Source organism: Megalobrama amblycephala, linkage group LG12 (assembly GCF_018812025.1).
Source record: "Megalobrama amblycephala isolate DHTTF-2021 linkage group LG12, ASM1881202v1, whole genome shotgun sequence".
Lineage (NCBI taxonomy): Eukaryota > Metazoa > Chordata > Actinopteri > Cypriniformes > Xenocyprididae > Megalobrama > Megalobrama amblycephala.
The window spans coordinates 31,445,118-31,470,519 of record NC_063055.1 but is presented as its reverse complement, the minus strand read 5'-3'; the positions used below and the strand labels follow the sequence as shown (position 1 = coordinate 31,470,519).

At 36.8% G+C, this 25,402-nt stretch overlaps 1 protein-coding gene across 11 annotated transcripts in view; it reads left to right on the top strand.

Moving 5' to 3' along the window:
- slc12a5b (solute carrier family 12 member 5b) overlaps positions 1-25,402 on the top strand; it is a 113,024-nt gene that overhangs the window by 63,213 nt on the left and 24,409 nt on the right. For all 11 annotated transcript variants that reach the window (XM_048210603.1, XM_048210601.1, XM_048210600.1 and 8 more), the window contains 16 exons: positions 8,522-8,622; positions 8,712-8,843; positions 9,893-10,039; positions 12,898-12,952; positions 13,278-13,408; positions 14,012-14,259; positions 14,352-14,563; positions 17,432-17,599; positions 17,979-18,077; positions 18,278-18,335; positions 18,969-19,143; positions 19,230-19,348; positions 23,030-23,128; positions 23,444-23,563; positions 24,945-25,049; positions 25,204-25,372. In XM_048210603.1, coding sequence (XP_048066560.1) covers positions 8,522-8,622; positions 8,712-8,843; positions 9,893-10,039; positions 12,898-12,952; positions 13,278-13,408; positions 14,012-14,259; positions 14,352-14,563; positions 17,432-17,599; positions 17,979-18,077; positions 18,278-18,335; positions 18,969-19,143; positions 19,230-19,348; positions 23,030-23,128; positions 23,444-23,563; positions 24,945-25,049; positions 25,204-25,372 — 2,138 coding nt within the window. The remainder of the gene's footprint in view (positions 1-8,521; positions 8,623-8,711; positions 8,844-9,892; positions 10,040-12,897; positions 12,953-13,277; positions 13,409-14,011; positions 14,260-14,351; positions 14,564-17,431; positions 17,600-17,978; positions 18,078-18,277; positions 18,336-18,968; positions 19,144-19,229; positions 19,349-23,029; positions 23,129-23,443; positions 23,564-24,944; positions 25,050-25,203; positions 25,373-25,402) is intronic.

Below are 25,402 nucleotides of genomic sequence, written 5' to 3'. Positions count from 1 at the left end.
AGAACAGGTGGGGTGGAAAGCCCTGACAGAGCCGAAGAGATGGAGACCCATGATGGAGCCTTAGGAGACCAAGTTGGAGCTGAAGGTCACAATGAACCAGAGGACCGATGTGGAGCTGGGAGCTCGTAAGACTGAGGCTGGGCCGGAGGGATGAAGGAAGGTGGCAGAGATGGAGGGAGAACCCCAGTGCAGTCGAAGGATTAGAGGGTCCAGGCACAGCCGTATGCCTGGAAGTCTGTGGTGTTGCCAGATTTGATGACAGATCAAGACGGAGTCGGAAGGACAAGGGACCCCAGAGGAATGACAAGCCACAGTGGAGCTAATGGGTCAAAGGGACAAGGAAATGTCATGGGCTAAGAGAGCTGACGTGGAGTCGGAGGGTCAGGACTTTAAAGTGTCCCGTCAGATGACTGCGGCTGAACTGACTGACCAGAAACTGAGTAGAGGACAGCTGGCAGAGCAGAAGCAAACAGTGTGGAACGAGCAAGGGGGCAGAGCCAGGGTGACTGGGCAGAACCAGTGAAGGAGGCGGAGTCTTGGACCCAGACGGGACCAGTGGAGGAGACGGAGCCAGAGAACTGGGCCTAATCAATGGAAGAGGTGGAGCCAGGAAAACAGACCGGACCAGCAGAGGAGGAATCAACTGAGGTGGGGCCAAGGCTGTAAAGAAGCAACGGAAGTGATCTGGACAAGACTGGCAGTGGAGGTGGAGATAGAAGATAGCATCCCTTGAGGAAATTCAAAAAGGAGAGACTTAAGTGGTTCGTTCAGTCCAGCAACAAAGAAAGCGATTAGGGAATCATCCGGAAAATGTACCTGGTTTTTTAGGCTGATGAACACACTGATGTGGTCCTCGAGGGAGCATTCATCCTGCGTGAGGAGGATGAGCTGTACTACGGCTGTTCTGTAACGTTTCAGTCAAGGAAGAGCTGAAGCATACATATCTAGTCTGCAGCATTTTTATTTAAATAACCTAGAAAAAGATCATTTGAGAACAAAATAAAAAGAGAAACACATATGTAACAGCTCTGTAACACAAAGACAACACTTGACATCCAACAGAAGGAACCAAGGGCTATAAAGTTTAATTTTCCTCAGTGTAGCAACTATAGTAGTTTAAATTTAGTTTTTCTTTTTTGTTGTTGTTTGTTTTTGTTTTGTTTTGTTTTCTGAAGAGAGGTCTAATTTCAGTTTAATTTCTTGTAGGCAAGTTTTCAAAAGTTTTATAATAGTCCAAGTATCAAAAAATGTTTTCATTTACTTCATTTGAGCTGTTGTTAATGTTAATAACACTGATTTGGGATTGCACTGTATATGTGAATGTATAAGAGAACAGATAAGCAAATAAAATACATCTCATTAAACAATTATATAGGCCCTCTGGGTGAATGCAAACTGACCATATAACAGGTTCCTTTTACCACCAGGCCAAAGCAGAAGTAGAGGAGGCTTTACAGGAGTACTTGAAGTAAACCGAATAAGACGTGTTCTGTGAGTCATACAGTGACACTGAGGTACTTTACTGTGGATAGTGCTGTTTCCCTAACAACAAAACATGAATCACTTAAGATCTGAAGGACTTGGTGAGCAAAAGAATGTCTGAAGACAAAAGGAGAGCAAAGGGATGCAGGAAGGCATGAAAATGGTACTTAAGCAAGGGAAGAAATGATAGCAGCATAAGTGTGATTGCAAACTTAAAACAAAATGAAGGAGGTGTGGAGTGGGATGACAAACATGACCAACTGCCCACTGGCCAGCAGCAATTTGCTTCTTGGTTGCACCTTACTCAGCCCACTACAAACCTTCCATGCATTTAAGACACTGAAACCTCCATCCCACTCCCTCTGTCTCAGGGCTGGCTATCTCTGCTGATCAGTTGTGAAGGGAATAGAGGAAGCTCCACACAGCGGCTGAGCCTGATATAATCAGCCTCAGGGAACACAGGACACAAGCTTACCAATTCTCTGGGTTCTCAAACACCTGCTCTCTCTCCTTCAGTTAGATAAAGGTGCTTCAATTCAGGAACTGACAAAGATGACATGCACCAGGACCCTTAGGGAATATAGACTCTCAGATCTTGAAGACCTTTGAGGGGCCTGGACCCTAAATAGCTCCTATCTCTGGTGATCAGCTAAACTAGACTCTTTGCAGCTTGATGGTCTGATCTTTATTCTCCACATAGACCCACTTTTTGCCCACTTCTGGACTTTGGGTTTATCAGAATTTCTGGAATTCTTCATGTTCTCCATAACTGGGCTAATACCCCCTTTTGAAAAAGAAGTGTGCTTAAATGTGTTGATTGTGCACTTGAAGTTTACATCAAATCTTATAAGTATATATATATATATATATATATATATATATATAATATAAAATAAAAAAAAAATCTGTACTTGCAGATAATGTAATATTACTTAAATAAAAGGCCATCTAAGTGTAGAAAGTGTTTTACAGTACATTAAGAAGTACATACTTAAGTATGTTCTTTTGAAGTATATTGAATTATATCCATACTTAAAAAAGTATGCTATAAAGTGTACTTATTTTTGTCACAAGGGTCAGCACATCTATTATATACACACCATAAATGTTATTTAGAAGTCTGGTTCTGAGATGGAAAATACTAAACGTGACACAACCTGACCACACAAATAAAAATGAAAAGAAAAAAGGGCAGGCAAAACATAAAAAATCAAAAAGCAGATTATTTTGATGTCATGAGCTAAAATGGGCTTTAAAAAGCAGATTTTAAAACTGTGGATTATAGAAAGGCAAAGGTGCTTAGAGGGAATGAGTGCAGTGCTGTTTTAATTTTACTGAACATTCCCATATTAACAGCAGTATCTGAGCAACATGGCTGTTCATTTATAGTTTTTGTATTTTTCCTTTTTCATGGTACACTGGGGCTTTAACTTTTTATTGCTTGGTTTTATTATTGTTTTATATATTTGTTTTATATGCTTTTAAAATAAATTATGTGCTGATGTAAAGCTATGAACTTTTACTATTACAATTATCATTCAACACAGACCATTAGTCCAGAATTAATTTTAAAATATTTCTGAGCTATTGTGCAAAAGCACATTTAACAAAGAGCCAAACAATGGAAGTCAGACATTATGATTATGACTTTCATAGCATTTTGCTAAACTTGTAAAAAGGTTTAATTGCTAGCATTGTAAAAGGCAGCAAACAACTAGTCAGTAACTAGTCCCTTGTGAAAAAAGAAGTATTGAATGCAGTTGTAGTGTACTACAGTTCTTCAAAGTATATATTTTTTTAAAAGACTTAAATATTAATGAAATAAAAGGCCACTTAAGTGTACTTTGTTAAAATATTTTGTAAGTATATTAAGTACTTTTTTCTCACAAGGGATGCTAAGCTAAACTGCATGAGATAAGAACATCAGGCTCATGTTGCATTCAGTAAAGCTTTACTCAGCCTACACATTTTGCCATATTTAGTCTTTGATGGGCTCTCTCTATATAATATGCATAAAGTTAAAATGCATTTCGTTCTTTGATCTGCTGTATGCTTTTACTGACTCATCATGCTAATCACCCATGCTGATATGCAAGTGGGACTGTTTGGTTTAAAGTGCTACAAGTATGGACTGAGGCACTAATAATTAGATTTGCTTGCTAAATTTGCTATTAGCAATATCACTGACACTACTAATTTATCATTTTATTGATGCTCTTTTCCAAAAAAAGTTAACTTATAGTACACCTAGGAACAGATTGCCTGGAGCAACATGGCATTAAGGGACTTGTTCAAGGGCACAATATTGATGAGTGATGACACACTCAAAGGTGTCCTGCATGTATTTACACTGCATAAATAATGCTGTGAGATTTTTTTTGTTGAATATTTAATTATGAAATGATAAAAAACTAAATCATACTTTGAATATGTAACTAAAATGTATATAAAAAGGTAAAAAAAAAAAAATATATAATAAGTTTAGTCATTTGAGTCATTAATTCAAATGATTCAGTTAAATGGCTGATTTATTCAGACATTGAATCATTAATTAAACATTTGTTCAAAACACGGTTCTGAAAAACAGTTCTGCTGTGGTTCCATTTGGAAATTTTTGTTGACAAAATAAAGCAAAAAGAATATTGTGTCTAAAATGTTACAAAGTGTTAACTTATTGTTTATTGTAAAAACTGTTTTGTAAAATCAGTATGATTGATCACATTTACATGCACACCAATATGCCGATAACTCTCAAAATCATCTTATTGAAATTACATGTTGTCCCAGTTTATGTGCAAAACAATAACCCGGTAATGCAAATAAACTGCATTTACAAGACTTTATTAATAACAATGTTAATAAAAGTTCCCGGTAGTGACGTCAAAGCAGTTGAAGAGAAACTATAATTATGATAATATATCAGACGATACATATCGCACACCCTGATCTTTAAACGTGTTCCAAACAGACTCTCTGTGGTGAAGGGGATTTTTCAGTGACTTTGCAAGTTATGCCAATAGGTGATGACAAATGACGGTCTTTATGGGTAACTCGTTTGAATAATTCACTCAAGCGTTTTGTATAATTTATGAGGGAGTCATTGAATCATTCACTCAATCTTTTGTGTTCAAAAAACTGATTCATTCAGCAACGATACTGTCGGAGACGTGTTGCGGTTCCATCACTGCGGCTATAGACATATGGGGCCCTATTTTAACGATCTAAACGCAAAGTGTAAAGCGCATGGCGCAGGTGCACTCAGGGCGTGTCCAAATCCACTTTTGCTATTTTAACGACGGAAAAACGGTCCGTGTGCCGGGGTGCATTTTTGAAATGGGTTGTCCCTATTCTCTTAATGAGTAATGGCCGTAACGTTCAATAAACCAATCAGAGTGTCATCTCCCATTCCCTTTAAGAGCGAGATGCGCTCGCGCCATGGCGGATTGCTATTTACATGGCGGAATTTATTGGCGGAAAAGCTGAACGCTTTTCAAGTGAAGAAACCGATTTGCTCGTGCGCGAAGTTAAAGCGCGCAAGCAGATCATCTACGGGACAAGCAGGAATCCACCAAAGCTTCCCGAGGTGAAGAAGGCGTGGGATGAATTAGCAGTGATTGTGTCCTCGTCTTCTGGCATCAGATGTTTTGCTGAAATTACCTGTTAAGTGGCCAGTCAATCTTTCAGTCGTCTGCGTTGGATGCAGGCTTTCAAATAGCTCAGTGCGATGAGTCAGTTAATATATATGTGTGTGTATTGGCACGATTGTTCAATTAATTAGCCAATTTCGTTCATCATTATAAGTAGTAATAGGCTGAATTGAAAATAGGTAGCCTAATTCTAATACACGCAATAACTATTCATCATTACATTTTTATATTTATGTAGCCTACACAATAATATTCTTTTACACTGTAATCCTTTTGTTTTTAATATTTGGCATGTTTGTGTGATGCGCATCCCTGTGTGTAATAAGCAAAGTCAACGCGCACTGTGGACGCGCCCAGAGGTTCAGTTTCTACCAACCCGCTCTAACAAAAAAATATTGCGCCATTGACTTTAGACTTTAGACCAGGTTTGAGTTGGTCTATGGTGCAGTCTATTTTCAGCTCCTTAAAATAGCAATGCGCCGGCAATGCACCTGAACACACCTCTTTTTTAGACCAGCACGCCCATGGGCGCACTAACTGGCTCAAATGCATTTACTAATTTAAGGACGTGGCGCTGAACGGGAAAACCCGAACGGCGCCGGACGCAAACTAGCAAACACACTTGCGCTGCGCCTTGCGTCGCATTGCGCCGGGTGTATTATAGGGCCCATAGTGTGTTATGTAATTTGATCACATATGATATTAGTATATAAGTAATAAATTGTGTTGCTTTAGAATAATAGCCCATGTCTCAGAAAAGAGAGCTGGTGTTATTTATACGGACTGAGCCCAAGAATAAAGAAGTGTATAAAAAGGCAGTGGAGTACAATCATCAGCTACTGTCTTTTGTCCTGCTCTTGCCTCTGCAACATTGCAAAACCAGAGACATTCAAATGGACAGCAGGGCAGTCCCCCTCAGTATACAATCCCCTCTTTGATATCTGTATGATATCTTGTAATAGGCATAGCTATGTTCAGGGTCTCTTCTGGGGATTGTAACAATGAACCAAATGCTTCTGTTATAAATTTTACCACACACCACACAAGATTAAGATCCATCTCAATCTGTAAACCCAATCTTTTTCTCATTATTGCTTATTACAGTTTGAGTCTGCTGGGGTTGTGGGATGGTGTGTGTCAAGAGAGCCAGAAGTAGGAGTTTTAGCCAAGATTAGAGAGAAAACACACTACAGTTTCATATGATTACATGTAGGAACCAAGTGATAAACCGAAAAGTAAGATGATTAAAACGTTGTGAGACCAAGGACACTTAAATGAAATAATTGGCTTTTATATTGGCTTTAAAGGATTCAAGGACTATATATCTGTAAACGAATATGAAATTATGAAATGAAATCATTGTGTTAAATTTCACCATGCGTCTTCTTGTCATGTCCTTTTGGAGATCCTTTAAAGGTTAATGTGTTCATAGACCCACTCAACTTATCTTCTTTAATAATATGCAATAGCACTTTCTAATATGCAATTTTTAAAGGCCGTATAAATGAATTTTACTTTTTTTTTTTTTTCAAAGGCGATCAAGCATTTAAATGAATTCTGCTTGGTATAAAACTGTTTGAAAACTGTTAAATTACGCAAGACTATCAATGTGTTGCATAATTGGTTTGTGTGTGTGTGTGTATGTCCTTGTATTTTAAACTGTAGAAAGCGCAAGGCTTTGGTGGTGTATTGATTTAGTGGTGACAGATGAAATTACAAGGTGATGAATTGTGTGTTTAAAGGTCATAGGGTCGCAGGTCAATAAGCAGGCAAATGCTGTGAAAATTAAAATGTACGAAGCAGGAAGCTTGATTAATTAAACTAATACATCAGATTAAACCGGGCAAGCTAAGAGGCAGGATTCCCTTGGCCATTTAATGAGCATTCTCCCACATATAATTATGTTAGAGAAGGCAGGGAAGGTGACAGCATACTAAAGAAATTACAATACGCACTACAATTTAGAAATACACACAATTAATGAAGCATGACGTATTTATAGGACACAACAGCATTCTGAACCTGTGAGGGTGTATGTTGCGCTACTTCAGATTTAACCGATCAAAGGTTCCTGTGATAAAGAATGTGCAGCTGAAAGCGGTAGTGTAAAAATAGGCTCAGAACCGGGTTGTTGCTATGGAAGAGTATGTAGAAATCCTGGAATTCCTCACCCACACACACACACAGATACTCAAGGAGTGCTCCATGTTGATGCACTGCTGTTTTTCTTTACAGTTGCATTTATCCACCCGCTTCCTGTTCTTTTCTTTCAGATGGACAAGAAGTTGTAACTACTCGGAATAGTTGTATAGTAACATGGGGTAAGATGCCCCCTGGGGCAAGATGGACCCCCCCCACCACCACCTTCATTTTTTTCTCTTGACTATAGTTAGCACAAAATTGCATCTCAGCACTTGATGAATGACTATGCTATTTTTAATGTTGTCAATTCATCTGAATATCAACATACAGTATGTGAGATTTAGTAAGCAAAAACAGTTTTGAGGGTAATTGGTCTAATTTTGTGTCTCTGGAAAATAGTGATCTATGACATTGTATTATGTTGAATATCAAAGTTTTTTTTTTGTCTATTTGTTAATGAGGGATCTGTGGACACATCAATGTTTTTAGATTTGTGGAGTAAAGGTTATAGTTTTTATTTTAAAGTAAAAAAGATCAAATTAGCGGGTTGGTCTTAGGTCTTCTTACCCCAAGGGTCTAATTTTATCTTTTTACTTCAAAATGCTATACAATTTACTATAAAATTATAGTGATCGTTACAACTTCTTGTCCATCTGAAAGAAAAGAACATCTAACCCCCATGTTAACCTACTGTACACAGCACTTAGTTTGAGATGTGAAAAGACATTCTGCAAAATACTGTGAGGCAAAGCACTCTTACAGAGGACAGAGAACATTTTAAACCAAATATGCTTATGGCGTAAATCTGATGATACCACTACAACATTGTTCTTTAGTATTATATGCTAATGTTATGACGTTTGTCTTATATGTAAGCAGATCCAGTGGGAGCAATGTCTGACAAATTGCAAATGGATTGTTGCTTTTACTTGATGTTGATTTTGATGAAACACAATAATTTCTTATTATTATCCATGTTGAAAATTATGCTGCTTAATATTTTTGTGGAAATCATGATCATTTTTTTTCAGGAATCTTTGAAGAATAGAAAGTTCAAAAGAATCACATTTATTGGAAAGAAATCTTTTGTAACAATTTATGCATCCTTGCTGAATAAAAGTATTAATTTCTTTTAAAAAATCTCAAAACTTCAATATTTTTAAGTGTCCAAATACTTTTTGTGACCACTGTCAATGTACTCTATCGCAGATGATAATAAACACCAATGTTTAATTCATGTATGTTCACAGGAGATGCAACATCCAAGGAGAGCAGCCCCTTTATTAACAGCAGCACCAGTGACGTAGAGAAAAGCCAGCAGTATGATGGGAAAAACATGGCTCTGTTTGAGGTAGTGCAGCTTTGTTAAGGAGTGTTTCAAAGGGTTACAATACAGTATGAATGTAGGTTCACCTTTGTTTCTATGTGTGTGTTTTGTAGGAGGAGATGGACACTAGTCCTATGGTATCTTCTCTGCTGAGCAGCCTCGCCAACTACTCCAACCTGACGCAAGGCAGTAAAGAGCATGAGGAGGCAGAAAACAACGAGGAGGCGCGCAAGAAAACTGTGCAGGTCATAAAAAGCCTTCCAGTATCTCTACAGACTGCCAAATCACTACTGAACCTTATTTTAGATGAGTACATACCTAAATTGAATTGAGCTGGATGATGACACTTCTATCTTCTGTAGAGCTGCTTTATAGCAGAATCAAATTTGTTTCATAATTGACGAATTTTGCAACATTAACATTGTTATTAAACTAAATTGAATCATCACTAAACAGACTTGAGCTGAATAACGACACTATTATCTTTTTAGAGCTGCTTTACGGCTGAATTTGTGAATATTTGATGAAAGTTGCATCAATGATTCTATTATTTTCCTGTTTAATGCTTTGAATCTGTATTGTGCTTTATACCATAGTCTTTCTGAATACTCTATTCTGATTCGCTGGAAGGTGTGCATTAAAGGTGTTTAATGCACAGATAGTTCCAATGTTCTATATTAATGCGCTGCTTTCATTGAAACACACACACACACACTTGCACACACAGAAACATTCAGGAGCACAGAAACTTATCAACGCTGCCCTATATCTTTTAATAATAATATAGCTTATATACATTATATTTCTCAGCAACGAGTGGGTAACATAGCTGATTTTGACGTTTAACAGAAGCAGGTAATTCACACACACACACTCTGCTCTTACTCTCTCAATAATTATCATTATTAATTATAAGTGCTATAATTCATGCAAATGTAATCTTACCACACTTTATCTCTGCGTCTGATTTAAAACAGGCAGAATTCTAGATTTAACAAGCTGTAACTGATGAAAATGTCCATAATTTTTACCCTTCAGGTCAAATATTGCACTGCAAACATCAATTACAGCTTTAACTAGTCAGTGCTGGCAAATAATCATGGTATAAAAATTTCATGAACTTCAGTCACGTGTATGTTAATGGATGTACCTAATTATTGGGTGGATGTTGATTGACAAGCACACAAAATGGCCTTTTAATTATGCCGTCTGTGAATTATATTGAGCAGCATGTACCAGTCAATAGATTTACATTGTGTCCTGATTATTGATTGGTTGATTGTTTGATTGACAGGCTCCACGTATGGGCACGATAATGGGCGTGTACCTGCCATGTATGCAGAACATCCTGGGGGTGATCCTTTTCCTCAGGATGACCTGGCTGGTGGGCGTTGGAGGCGTCCTGGGAACCTTCGCCATCGTATTCATGTGTTGCTCCACGGTCAGTCTTCACATGCACAGACGCTGCAAGACTCCGTTACACCAAGCTCAAACGTTAATACTCCACAGATAGCCTCTCTATCCTTCATATCTGAATGCACTTAATAGCATCTACACCAACAGAAAAATCTCTTCAGACCTCGAAAGAAGAATGTTTTATTACCATTATGCAGCAAGACCCCCAGAGACTCCCTCTTGAGAGCTTAAGGTTTCCTTTTACCCCTCTGCACCTTTAACTGAAGATTGCTTACAGTTATACAATCGCTTTGTTGTAAGTCACTTTGGTAAATCGGTATGTGAGCATGCCAGACGGAATTTCCGCCAAGAATGTAAATGTAAATGCTTACGTGAGGTGTTTGATTTCAGAGCTGCCAGTTAAGGACAAGCCGCTCTGCTGCTGGTGATTCTGGTGGCTTGCGTGTTTGCATGCATTTTGTGTGTGATCGTGTCACACATTAGTGAATATTTGCTGCGCTATTCTGTTTCATAGAGAGTTTGAGCAGTATTATGTAAGTGAATGTGCAGTGCTGTCCCTCTCTGAGCTCTCTCCCCTCCTGTCATATCTGTTTTAATATTGTTTGATATAAAAAAGCTGAAAGCTGTCCCTTTAGATTCTACAACCATAAATCCCCTATCATGCCCTTTTGACCCTGCCAAACCCCAGCAGATACGCTCACACTCGCAGAATAATTCTGTCAACCCACACTCACTAGTCATATTCACAAGGTTTGTTTCAGTCTTGGCTACGTTGGCAGTAAATAGTTTCAAATTAATCATTTTCTAGCTTCCTATTTTAGAATTTGAGTCCATCGAATATTATACAAGTCACATGAGTGTCAAATGTGCTCAAGTATACTTCCGTTTAAAAGTTTGAAAGAAATGAATGCTTTTATTCAGCAAGGATGCATTAAATTGATCAAAAGTGACAGGAACTATATTTACATTGTTACAAAAGTTTTCTATTTCAAAGAACGAACAAGTTCAAACAAGATGGCATTTAAAGATATAATGTACAGTCATATTACTTATTACACAGCTTTCCACCCCATAAATAATGACGAGGGCATTAAATATTGATTTGAGAATTAGCTGTTTTTATCTTTTATCTTATAATCTATTAAAGTGTACATATTGTTCTAGCAGCAAGACAAACACTTTGCCAACATTATTATAGGCCTACTATTAATAGTCTTCTGTTTTTATTGAATGTCTGAATGAAACGAGACAGAGTGCGTCTGCGGTGTGAAACAAGAGACACGAAAGAAGTACTGACCTAAAATAACTGGATAAGCGGTCATCAATATAGCATTTCTACTGACAATGGTGCTGACCAATCAGAATCAAGCATTTCAGAGAGCCATGTAATAGAGTGCAGCAGGGATGATGTCAAAACCTGGAAGACTAATTCACCAGTGGTTCCCTCAAGATTTTCCTATGGGTTTTTATAATGGGTTTTTTCAATTTCTGAGTGAAATAATTCTGTGGTAAACTTAAGTTGTTGATACTTACGTTTTGTGTGTAATAGACGATTGTAAAATCAATATTCACAACATGCAGACACCGTAATGTCTGGCCCCCCCACTGAGAACTACCACCATTTGCTGCCCACATACATTTCAAAGACACTTTGGAGATAGTGCCTGATCAGAAATGTACAGGCCACAATAATCATACATTCGGTCCATAGAAATGGAAAACCTGGCCACTAATTCATTGTTCTTGCTGATTCTACTGATTGCTGGTCAACTCACCTTCAGGCTATACGCAACTTCCTCGACAACAGGGTCACATTAACAGATCAAGTTCATCATCATTTCTTAGTTCAATGCAGAATATATTGATTATAACTTCAACACCATCAGATCAAACCATCAAGAATTTCTCCCGAGACTACATATCCGGACGCTCCTCAACAGCTAAGGCATTTGCAAGTATCATATATTTGAAGTTGTTAACCCCTTGGTTAACAAAGGTGCTTTATATTGAGAAACTGATGGTTCTTCCAGGTCGTTAAATTACTCTTTTCGTAGCTTCATTCCCCTGTTATGCTACGGTTTAATTTCATTTCCACTCTCTCATTTCCTGTGTATGCATGATTTGTATGTCTGTGTGTGTTTAGTCTAGGGATGTGTTCTTGGTTTAGTTAAATAAAACTTCTGCCTGCCTATAAATTCTGCCTATAAACCAATGTCAGTGATAACAATTACTATCACAGCTACATGCTAAGCAAGCGTTATTTTTCTGTGGCCATGGAAAATATCTTTTCTGGAGAGTTGATAGACGATCAATACTAAGTGTTCACTGGCCGAACAGATTAATTGAATGTAATATTAATTCAGCTACATCAAGTTAATTCGATTAACTCAAATATTTATAATTATAAGTTATAGCTAATTTGCTACACACTGGCGAATTAGTCTCCTGGATTTTGACATCATCCTGGCACCACTCTAGAACAAAGGTTATTAAATGCTGTACAAGAATTGTTCATTGTTAGTTCATGTTAAATAATGAAGTTAACTAATGTTAACAAATGAAACCTCATTGTAAAGCTTTTAATTAGCATCCAAAAAATGACACATCACCGTTAATGGTGCAACATAATTACAGAATGCAGTTCTGTAATTCTTTATGCAAGGCCGTCACTTCAATTCATGGGGCAAGGGACTAAATTATTTCCCCCCTACAACTGATGAATCGACTAAACCAGTCAAAAATCCCCCTCAACTGCATAGCTTCTTAAAGTGCTCATTGTTTATTTTCTAATAAATACATTTTTCTTTCACGACTCACTGGAGGCCTCTTGTCTTTGTCACTCACTGTCCCCTCTGTATTGATCTTTATTTACTCTATTTACAGACTATGCTGACTGCCATCTCAATGAGTGCTATTGCCACCAATGGAGTTGTGCCAGGTGAGCTGAATTCCCGGTGTTTGTGTATGTGTGCAGATGCCCAGAGGACGGCTGTCCTGTTGTTCTTCATGGGCAGTTAGCTGCAGTGCGCAGTACAGCTCCCAACTGTGCTGAGATCAGCTTCGGACTCATAACTGTGTGTTTCCCTTATGTGGATGCATGTCTGTCTCTGTGTTTATTTAAAATACCAATAGCCTGTAGATGTGTCACTTGTGTCGAATTGACATTTCACCAGGAGAAAAGTATGATGATGGTGTAAAATGCTTTTCTATTTAACTTTTTAGATGTACATGATTAATGACAAATTTTGTTTGTGTCCTTATAGCTGGAGGTTCATACTACATGATTTCTCGTTCACTGGGGCCGGAGTTTGGCGGGGCCGTTGGTATATGTTTCTACCTGGGCACCACTTTCGCCGGGGCCATGTACATCCTGGGCTGCATCGAAATCCTGCTGGTACATTTTCATTGGTTTTCGCTTAATCTGACATTAATTTAACCAATCAAACCCAAATTTTTTATTACACATTTACATTATTTAGCATCTCTTTTTTACATTTTTTTTTTTCTTTTTTAATTTATAGTCTGAATACAGTTTTGCTCATACGTCAGGTCAAGTCACATTTATTAATACGGCCGGGGGGTGTAAACTTTTGGAAACTGGATGATCGGAGTGAATTGTACTTATTTTGTCATCTGTGAAACATGTAAATATCACATTTAGCTTCTGAAGGGCAGTGCTAAATGAAAAAAAATCTTTAAACAAAATAAGAAAAATTTGCATATTATCATCCTGTTCAAAAGTTTACACCAGCCGTGAAACTGCTTATCCAGGACAGTATTAAAAAAATGAACATCCAATTTTTGTGATCCCTCTAATTTTGTTAAAATTAATATTGCATATTCTGAAAGGGGTATGTAAACTTATGAACAGAACTGTAGGTTTTGAATTAATTTTAAATATGAATATGATTATATTCAGAACTCGTGCATTTTTACACAATATAAACCAGTGGAATCTTTCTTGACTATTTTTTTTTCTTCTTTCTCTTCTTTGTAGATCTACATTGTTCCACCAGCTGCCATATTTAAGATGGAGGGTCTGGAGGGATCAGAGGCCGAGGCAGCGTTGTTGAATAACATGCGTGTGTACGGTACCATCGTGCTCTCCTTGATGTCTTTAGTTGTTTTTGTCGGTGTGAAGTACGTCAATAAGTTGGCCCTTGTGTTCCTCGCCTGCGTCATCCTCTCCATTCTCGCCGTCTACGCTGGGGTCATCAAGACATCTTTTGATCCACCTGAATTTCCGTAAGTAGAAGCTTTTGAATTCAGAATGTTCCTTTAGGGTACAGAATACATTTCAGGAGCGCCCATATTCATACAGACCTTATCCTGTTTAGGGTGTGTGTGCTCGGGAACCGAACTCTTCTGTCAAAGGGGTTTGACATTTGTGCCAAGACCATAGAGCAGGGAAATGTCACTGTCACCACCAGGCTCTGGAGATCCTTCTGTGACTCTGAGTTCCTGAACGCTACCTGCGATGATTACTTCAACAACAACAATGTTAGTCAGATCCAGGGAATCCCTGGAGTCACCAGTGGCATCCTGGCAGGTTAGAAACCCTCAAGACTTACAGACATTGATACTTTAATATTATTTCAAATAAATAATAATTTAAAGGGTTAGTTCACCCAAAAATAAAAATTCTGTCATTAATTACTCACCCTCATGCCGTTCCAAATCTGTAAAACTGTTAATATTTGGAGCACAATTGAAGATATTTTTGATGAAATCTGAGAGCTTTCTTTCCCTTCATAGTAAACTACACAACTGACACTTTGACGCTTCAAAAAGTTCATAAAGAGATCATAAAACGAATCCATATGAATCGAGCAGTTTAGTCCAAATTTTCTTGCGCTTTCGATCGCTTTATATGATAAACAGATTAAATTTTGGCTTTTATTCACATATCAGTGAACATAAACAGAAGCTCAACAGAACCTGCTTGAGGCACAAGAGCAAACCTCTTCTGGAAGCTCAAACGTGCTGTGTAACACACGAGAATGAACCTCATTGGTTCTCGCACATCAAGCAAACATGCTTGAGCTTCCGTTTACCACGACTGATGTGTGAGTTGATGAATGTTTATATGTGAATATAAGCCTAAATTCAATGGGCCCTATAATACACCCGGCGCAATGCGACGCAAGGCGCAGCGCAAGTGTGTTTGCTAGTTTGCGTCCGGCGCCGTTCGCGTTTTCCCGTTCAGCGCCACGTCCTTAAATTAGTAAATGCATTTGCGCCAGTTAGTGCGCCCATGGGCGTGCTGGTCTAAAAAAGAGGTGTGTTCAGGCGCATTGCTGGCGCACTGCTATTTTAAGGAGCTGAAAATAGACTGCGCCATAGACCAACTCAAACCTAGTCTAAAGTCTAAAGTCAATGGCGCAATATTTTGTTGTTAGAGCGCGTTGGTAGAAACTGCGCTTCTGGGCGCGTCCACAGTGCGTGTTGACTTTGCTTATTACACACAGGGATGCGCATCACACAAACATGCCAAATATTAAAACAAAAGGATTACAGTGTAAAAGAATATTATTGTGTAGGCTACATAAATATAAAAATATAATGATGAATAGTCATTGCGTGTATTAGAATTAGGCTACCTATTTTCAATTCAGCCTATTACTACTTATAACGATGAACGAAATTGGCTAATTAATTGAACAATCGTGCCAATACACACACATATATATTAACTGACTCATCGCGTGTACACCATGTAAATAGCAATCCGCATCTCGCTCTTAAAGGGAATGGGAGATGACTCTCTGATTGGTTTATTGAACGTTACGCCCATTACTCATTAAGAGAATAGGGACAACCCATTTCAAAAATGCGCCCCGGCGCACGGACCGTTTTTCCGTCGTTAAAATAGCAAAAGTGGATTTGGACACGCCCTGAGTGCACCTGCGCCGTGTGCTTTACACTTTGCGTTTAGATCGTTAAAATAGGGCCCCATATGTTCATCATATAAAGTGATCAAGTCTCTTCAGACAATTTGGACTAAACCACTCAATTCATATGGATTAGTTTTACAATCTCTTTATGAACTTTTTGAAGCATCAAAGTGTCAGTTGCATAGACGGACAGAAAGCTCTCAGATTTCATCAAAAAGAACTTCATTTGTGTTCCAAAGATGAATAAAAGTCTTATGTGTTTGGAACGACATGAAGGTGAGTAATTCATGACAGAATTTTAATTTTTTGGGTGAACTATCTATTATTTGCTGTACTCTAATGACAGTATTTTTGATCAAATAATTGCAGCCTTGGTTAGCATAAGAATTTTTTTTCAAAAACACACACACACACACAAAAAAAAAAAAGCGTAATGACTCCAAACTTTTGAACGATAGTGTATTTTTGTATAGTATTTTTGGATAGTGCCTTTTTTGCCAAATAATTTTGTCATATAAATACCTTAACTATTGTTAGGGACCCTTGTTACCAGATATGTTGAATAAAGACCCGGAGTCAAAGTTTAAAAAAAATAATAAATTGAAGAAAAATTTAATGAAGAATAGTTTGTAGTTTCATCAGCAGAAGCCAGCTTCATGTCTCACAAGGAGTTCGTAGGCCGCTCTGCGTACATTCACATTTCCACAACAATTATACTCTAACAGAATCAACTAACTACGTCATTACTTCAGGTTGAATGATTCTGATTGGCTAAGAAAAATAGACAAGATTAGAAATTTTCCACACATGGACAGATAGTAAGAAGCATATCTCCCTTCGTCGCGGTGATGACGAGGGGGACCCTGGATTTAGGTACCGGATGTCCTTTTGGGGTCATGATGTGGCGTCTGCTGGTCTCAAGCAGAATGCCAGTTGTCCAGTACAAAGGGACCTGCACAAAACTCTTAGCGCACATACACAGATACACATGATTCACAGCTTCTTCAAGGCTGAAGTTGATCTGAGCTCTGCTCTGAGCAGCAAACTTTCCCCAAAACATACTGATAACATGTTCTTTTCTCTTAGTGAGAGGTACAGAGGAAAATAGACGCTTTAACATACATTGAAGAAGTCATTCAAATATTTTAACAGAAATATAAATGTTGATTAATAACTTAAAAGATATATATTGAAGCGGCAGTGGATTCCAGAATCCACCCCTTCACTATGTCTAGTGTTTTGTTCTTCCCTGATATTTAAAATATTTTTCTCATATTTTGATGGTTTAATCAAACTTGTTTCAACACAGATTCACATTATTTGAAATGTTATGTGATTGATGTTGAAAAAATGGCTGTACTATTTTACAAATTTCGAAACTCATTGCAATATTTGAAATGCTTGAGTATACCAATAATGTTATTGCTTAGCTTTGATATTCAAAAAATGTACTGATTCTGTATTTGATGTAATTTTGTTTTGAAAATACATGGAGAATTGTGAATCTTTTTTCTTCTTCACAGAAAACCTTTTCAGCATGTTTGCGGAGAAAAATTCTTTCATAGAGAAACGAGGTATATCGGCAGCACTCGACCCCGAGGCCCCACTAACCAACGCTAACCGATATGTCCTGGCTGACATCACCAGCTTCTTCACCCTGCTGGTTGGGATCTACTTCCCTTCTGTCACAGGTCAGTACAACAGTTCAATAACTACCTACTAGGGAAATTATTAATAGAAATGTCTAGTTTACTTTTTTGTCTGTGTGTATACTTTATTATTGCCATATTTTACATGTATAGTCACATTAATTTGAATCGGACTTATGAATCAATATTTTTGTTTTTAATTATTACTTAAAAATCGTTTTCATTGGATAAAGAAAAAATAAAATTAAAATTAAATGACTAACAATTAAAAACAAGATTGTTATATAATCCAATTCAAATGATTTTTTTCTTCTATTTTCTATAAAGTTTGATGTTTTTTGTTCTTATGACATTTGTTACCTTCAATCTGAGCAATAACTGACCAGAGCTTCCAGATATAATATGTGTGTATGTGTCGCAGGTATCATGGCTGGTTCCAACCGCTCTGGTGACCTGCAGGATGCTCAGAAGTCCATCCCTATTGGTACCATCCTGGCCATCACAACCACCTCCTTTATCTGTATCCTTTACGGCTTTGCTTAAATAAATGACCCATGACTTTCATACAGTGTAGAACTGCACATCTTGAAATATGCAAGATACAGTGTAATTGGATATCCAACAACAATGATAAAATGATAAGACTTGATGTTTTTCATCTGTGGTAAAATAGCTGAAATAGGAGCTTTGTGTCATTCTCCTAAATTTTTGCTCTCGCAGACATGTCCAGTGTGGTTCTGTTCGGAGCCTGTGTGGATGGAGTCGTTTTGAGGGACAAGTGAGTCTGTTGTTCTACTTAGGGTTATTTTAGCATGACTGATATAGTAGTATTATAGTTTTTGTTAATACTTTTAACCATAATAATACTAGTTCTACTTTTGGTTTATGTTGGATTCAGTATAGCCTCCAATTTCAAAATAATCATTACAATTCAGCTCAATTTAATTAATTAAAATAATTCCACATTAAAAAATATTTTTTATTTATTTATTTTTAAACCAGTGTTTAGTATTATTTATATACTGCTATAGTATTTATTAATATTTTAAATAAGCTTTTATTTTAATTTATTAAAATAATTTCCACATAAATACTTTTTTTAAAAGTAAAATATTTTAAATTTAATTTTAGTTGAAGTTATTTATGTACTTTTGTCATGTTTATTAGTCTTTAAATATTTCTGTTTAGCTATAATGTGTTCTTTAGTTTTAGTAATTTTAGTATTTCAACAAACTTTATTTTATTTCTGTTAATTTCTAATTTTCTTTTAAGTTTTTTAAGCTTAACTTTTATATCTAAATTTATATTTATTCATTTTATATTTATAAATATTTAAAAATTATATTAAATTGTTATATTTTATTTCAGCCTTATTTCAGTTTAACACTATTCAACACTGTTCAAAACACAGATTTGGAGAAGGCGTCAACGGTAACTTGGTTATTGGCACCCTGGCATGGCCCTCGCCCTGGGTCATTGTGTTTGGCTCCTTCTTCTCCACCTGTGGGGCGGGGCTTCAGAGTTTGACAGGAGCGCCCCGCCTCCTTCAAGCTATCTCCCGTGATGGCATCATTCCCTTCCTCAGGGTACATGTATATGTTTGCCCTCTGATTATCTCTCTGTTGATGCTTCGATACTTGATCATACTAAGTGGTATTTCTTCATTTTACAGGTGTTTGGTCATGGCAAAGCTAACGGTGAACCTACATGGGCTCTCCTCCTGACGGCCTGCATCTGTGAGATTGGCATCCTCATCGCCTCCCTGGATGCAGTCGCACCCATTCTGTCTATGTAAGCAACTACCCAAATGCACACAGCGCACATTATTCTTTATGATTCCCAGAGAAAGAACAGCTATAACCAGTTTCCACTCACTATTGCTATAATAAAACTTCTTCATTATGCTGAATAGCCTATTTTCCAAAAGCTTGGTCTTCAATAGAGTGCTACAGGGAAGTCACCAAAACCCAGAAGAATAATTCTCCAGTGGTTCTCTCGAGATTTTCGAATGGGTTTTTATGTGGTCAACATAACTTGACGTTGTGTGCAGTTAATGTTGTAGAGCAAAATGTTCAAGTATCATCAAGTTATGTTTAACCAACCCGATCTCACAGCAATTCGTACATATTTTACGAGGTGCCTAATTCGTATAAATTCGCACAACCTCGCTCTTACGAATTCATACGTTTTTAGCTAAATCCTACATATTTTATGAGTTGTCAAATTCGTATGAATTCGTACAAATTACCTACCCTTATCCCTGCCCCTAAACCTACCCGTCACTGGGGTTTAGACAAATCGTACGAATTTGTACGAATTAGCCACCTTGTAAAATACGTAGACCTCGTGAGATAGCGTTGGTTTACCACAGACCTTATTTTACTTGTTTTATTATATATTATTTAAAAATATTATTTTCTGTAATTAGATTATTTTATATAAATAAATGTTAATATATATTTTAATTTAATATAATAAATAAATATTTTATATAATAATATTTTAAAATAATATATATTATTTTAAAATATTTTTAAAAATATTTTTAAATTGGAAAATTGAGTCTCTGGGGAAAAAAAAGACTCACAAAACTTCAATACAGGATTCTTCACAGGCTTCAATGTATACCTCAGTTTCTAAATAATATAAACTATACAATGTCGATGTGTCAAATGTAAAAAGGTGGAATCTTACTCTCATTGTGTGTGGCAATGTCCCTTAATATACATTTTGGGGGAAAATAACAAAAGAGTTATGTAAGATTTTTAATGGGGAGATAAAAATGGTGCTGGATTTGTTTTATTGAATATCTCAGATGGAACTCCACTAACAAATACATACCAAAAACTATTACATAAGCTTCTTTTAGTTGCAAGAAGATGTGTTTTACTTGAGTGGATCAAGACCAAGCCTCCTACTGTGAGTCATTTGTACAGGGAAAATGTTAAAATTATATCCATGGAACGACTGAGCTCTCTCATAATGAGTAGTGAGAGATCTCACTAGCAGTCCCAGCTAACAGTTTCCTTAAAGGTGCAGTATGTGATTTCTGAGAAGCACTGTTGATATTTGAAATCATCCCAAACAAACACACCCCTCCCTTCATTGCTCCGCCCCCACAATGCACGATGCAGGAGTGGATGTCTCTTTATCATAGCTGAAGCAAAGAAAAATAATGTTTTAAAAAAAACATTTTTTTTAACAAAAAAAGCGAAGATGAAGAACGAACGAAAAGGAATAACATAAAGTGAATATACACTACACAAGAGTATATACAATCAAGAATTTGTTGTTAGTCACCAGCAGCACACCAACTCCAGACAAACAATGATACTTAGTTAAAACTGTCCTGTTACTATAACTAACATTACAACAACAGCATATCTTGGTTCTGTGAAACAGCAAAATCAATGTTACTCACATACGGAAAAGAAACAACCCAGCCTCAGCATCTATTTTCAGGCCTTCCCATTTTCAGGTCTCTCCAGTGCTGGAAAGTTTTTCTAATGTTAAAGGGATAGTTCACCCAAAAATGAAAATTCTGTCATCATTTACTCACCTTCAAGTAGTTCCAAACCTGTATAAATATCGAGAGAGACCCTCTACTGCTGATTAGCTACAAGTGTGTTGTGGTGCTTAAAGGGTTAGTTCACCCAAAAATGAAAATTCTGTCATTTATTACTCACCCTCATGCCGTTCCACACCCGTAAGACCTTAGTTAATCTTCAGAACACAAATTAAGATATTTTAGTTGAAATCCGATGGCTCCGTGAGGCCTCCATAGGAAGCAATGACACTTCCTCTCTCAAGATCCATAAAGGTACTAAAACATATTTATATCGGTTCATGTGAGTATAGTGGTTCAATATTAATATTATAAAGCAACGAGAATATTTTTGGAGCGCCAAAAAAACAAAATAACAACTTATTTAGTGATGGCCGATTTCAAAACACTGCTTCAGGAAGATTCAGAGCACAAATGAATCAGTGTATCGAATCTGCTGTTCGGAGCGCCAAAGTCACGTGATTTCAGCCGTTGGCAGTTTGACACGCGATCCGAATCATGATTCGATACACTGATTCATTTGTGCTCCGATGCTTCCTGAAGCAGTGTTTTGAAATCGGCCATCACTAAATAAGTCGTTATTTTGTTTTGTTTTTTTGGCACTCCAAAAATATTCTTGTCGCTTTATAATATTAATATTGAACCACTGTACTCACATGAACCGATTTAAATATGTTTTTAGTACCTTTATGGATCTTGAGAGAGGAAATGTCATTGCTCCCTATGGAGGCCTCACAGAGCCATCAGATTTCAACTAAAATATCTTAATTTGTGTTCCAAAGATTAACAAAGGTCTTACAGGTGTGGAACGGCATGAGGGTGAGTAATAAATGACAGAATTTTCATTTTTGGGTGAACTAACCCTTTAAGCCCGGAACACACCAAGCCGGCGAACTAGTGGCAACTAAAGCAGACTGCGGGGTTGGCTCACATCGGCAGCGTCAGGGTCCAAAGTTGTCCTGACACACCAAACCAACATTCATCACCCGACAACCAAGTAGCACGTCGGTTCTGTGCCTGTATAAGAAGTAATGCCTTTCCGTACCAGTAGGTGGCAATAGCTGAACAGCCAATCAGATTGATCAGACTAATCGACAAGCTCCGACGGCGATTCAACATGTAGAATCGGCTAAAAAAAAACGACGAGGACCAACTTCAGTCAATGGTGCGGAACACACTGAGAAAACTTAGTCGGCCGACGAACAAAAACTGCTTGACGGCCGACCGCCAGCTTGGTGTGTTCCGGGCTTTAGACTGATCCATTTCCACAGCGTTTCTCAGAAATCGCTTACTGCACCTTTATGACAAGGTTTTTCCACATTCTCTTGGATTCCCTTGGGTGGCCTCCAGCTTGGTTAAACTTATTTATGTTTGTTAAAAATGGGCTAATTAGTGATTGTCAATTAATGTCAGTGCATATGCATTGTAACATTGTACCATTTTTATGGCTTTTTGTGTTACTAGTGTGGTGCCTGTACAGTGCATACTATATTGTACCCTGTTTGTGCTTTCATTTTTTTTTCTTCTCTTCTGTTCTTGTTCTTGTTCCTTTTTCTTTTCTTTTTTTCCTCTTCTGAATATCAATAAAATATGGTAAAAAATATTATTTATAATAATAATATTTTCTTTAATTATATTATTATTTTAAAATAATAATATAAATATTGTTTAAAATGTAAAAAATCTAATGCTGACTAAATACTTAATACTTATGCAAATTATTCATTTGTGTTCAGTAACTCTAATAAAAGCTCATTTGTTTTCAGTTTGACATAAAATATATTGTATGTAAATAAGTAAATAAATAGTGGTTCATTGCTGCAAAACAAAGCATAAAAACTTCCAAGGGGAAGTATTTCCTCAATATTACATATACTGATAAAGTCTGGCTCTGTTTCCTCCCACAGGTTCTTTCTCATGTGCTACATGTTTGTAAACCTGGCCTGTGCACTGCAGACTCTCCTCAGGACCCCGAACTGGAGGCCACGCTTTAAGTTCTACCACTGGTACATAATTACACATGCACAAACACACACACACACATACTCCTGCTCCCTTAGGTTTGCGTCAGTGATGGAAAGTATCTTTGGTTTGAGTGGATGAAAGTTAAAAGTGTAGTCTTTTGTAACCTTTAATGTTAAAGTGAAGGCTACAGACATCACACCACATAATTAAATCTTTCTTCCACCACTAAGAATACACTCACCTGTGGCGGTTATCATAATTAGAATAAACACAGCTGCCTGACACCAAAATTATGTAACTGTGAGCAATTGCTAACTGGACAAATGAGCATGAGACAGACTATGATCTTTCTCCAGGGCTTTGTCACTCTTGGGCATGAGCTTGTGTCTCACCCTGATGTTCCTGTGCTCCTGGTACTACGCCATTGTTGCCATGGGGATCGCCGGCTGCATCTACAAGTACATCGAATTCTGCGGGTAAGCGAACCTAAATGAGCCTCAGGGGGAAGCGACTCAACAAAAAAAGGAAAAAACCTAATGATTTTCACACAACCTAGATCAATCTCACTCTTGGCAGAAAAGGCATTTTTGTCTGTACAGTTTTTTGTTTTTTTGCTAGAGGATTTATTTAAAGACTTGACGAATGTGGCCAAGTAATTATTCACAGTAAATGTATATAGATAGTTTTAGAAAATTATTAGTGGAAGACACGGATTAATGATTCTTACCTAATCCAGAGGGTTTTAACCCTTGGCCTCCCGAATAAGATGATCCACTTACAAAAGACTCTCTTCCTAAAATATAATGGTAGAATTTTATGTTGATATGCTGTATAAAGACTCTTTTGTACAATTTGAGATAAATATTAACTATTATAAAGATAGCATGTTTCCAGAATTCAAATATTTGATTTTATATTCTCTTTTATGATGTACTAAAGCTAAAGTAAATGATTAAAATATTATCTGCAGAGTATTTACAATAATGTTTGAAAGTTTGGGGTTGGTAAGATTTTTTTTTTTTTTAATGCTCAACAAAGTTTTTTTTAAACAGTAAAAACAGTAATATTTTGAAATATTATTACAATTATTAATGTTTTCTATTTGAATATATTTTAAAATGTAATTTTTTTCAGCATTACTCCAGTCTTCAGTGTCACATGATCCTTCAGAAACCATTCTAATATGCTGATTTGCTGCTCAAGAAACATTTCTAATTACTATCAATGTTGATATCAGCTTAATATCTTTGTAAAATATATATTTTAGGATCAATTGATGAATAAAAAGTTTAAAAAACAGCATTTTTTTGTAACAGAAATTTGTAACATGTCTTTACAGTCACTTTTGATAAATTTAATGTCCTTGCTAAATGAAAGTATTGATTACTTTAAAAAATATCTATATTATAAAATGTGTGTATGTATATATATATATATATATATATATATATATATATATATATATATATATATATATATATATATATATATATATATAGACCCAAACTTTTGAACAGTACTATAATTTGATTAGGTTGACAGCAATATCTATTTAATAATATTAAATGTATACACCTTTATTTTTTATTTCTTTTAGAAACTAGTGATATCAAAAGAATAAAAAATTGTAATCTCATCTTTTCTGACATTTTGTTTCTTTAAAACACTAAATACAACAGTAATATCACCAAATTATCATGTTAAATATGTAATATATAATCTTGTAAAGTTATAATTTACAACACTAGTTTGAAACTGCCTGATCCACACAAACTAAACTAAAAATTTGGAATTGATCAATAAAATTTTTAAGCCCCATCACAAAATCCAATATGGTTGTGTGTTCCGTCTTTTTAGGGCAGAGAAAGAGTGGGGCGATGGGATACGTGGCATCTCTCTGAGTGCCGCCCGCTATGCTCTGATGAGGCTGGAGGAAGGTCCTCCTCACACTAAAAACTGGAGGTTAGTGATGGATCACTAATATGCCTGTGAACACAACAAACAAGTTGTTCCTGTGAACAAGTATATGGTTGTCACATGTCAAACTACATTCTTCCAAAATATTGAGAATGAATTAAAATGTTCATCATAATTCAAAATGTTAAAAATATTCCAGGCCCCAGATTCTGGTTCTTATGGGCTTGGATGGAGAGCAGAATGTAGAGCAACCTCGACTGCTGTCGCTGACCAATCAGCTGAAAGCAGGCAAAGGCCTTACCATCGTGGGAGCGTGTGTGGAGGGCACCTACTTAAACAACCAACCACAGGCACAGAAAGCAGACCAAGTATGCACACACACACAACTCAAGCCAAAA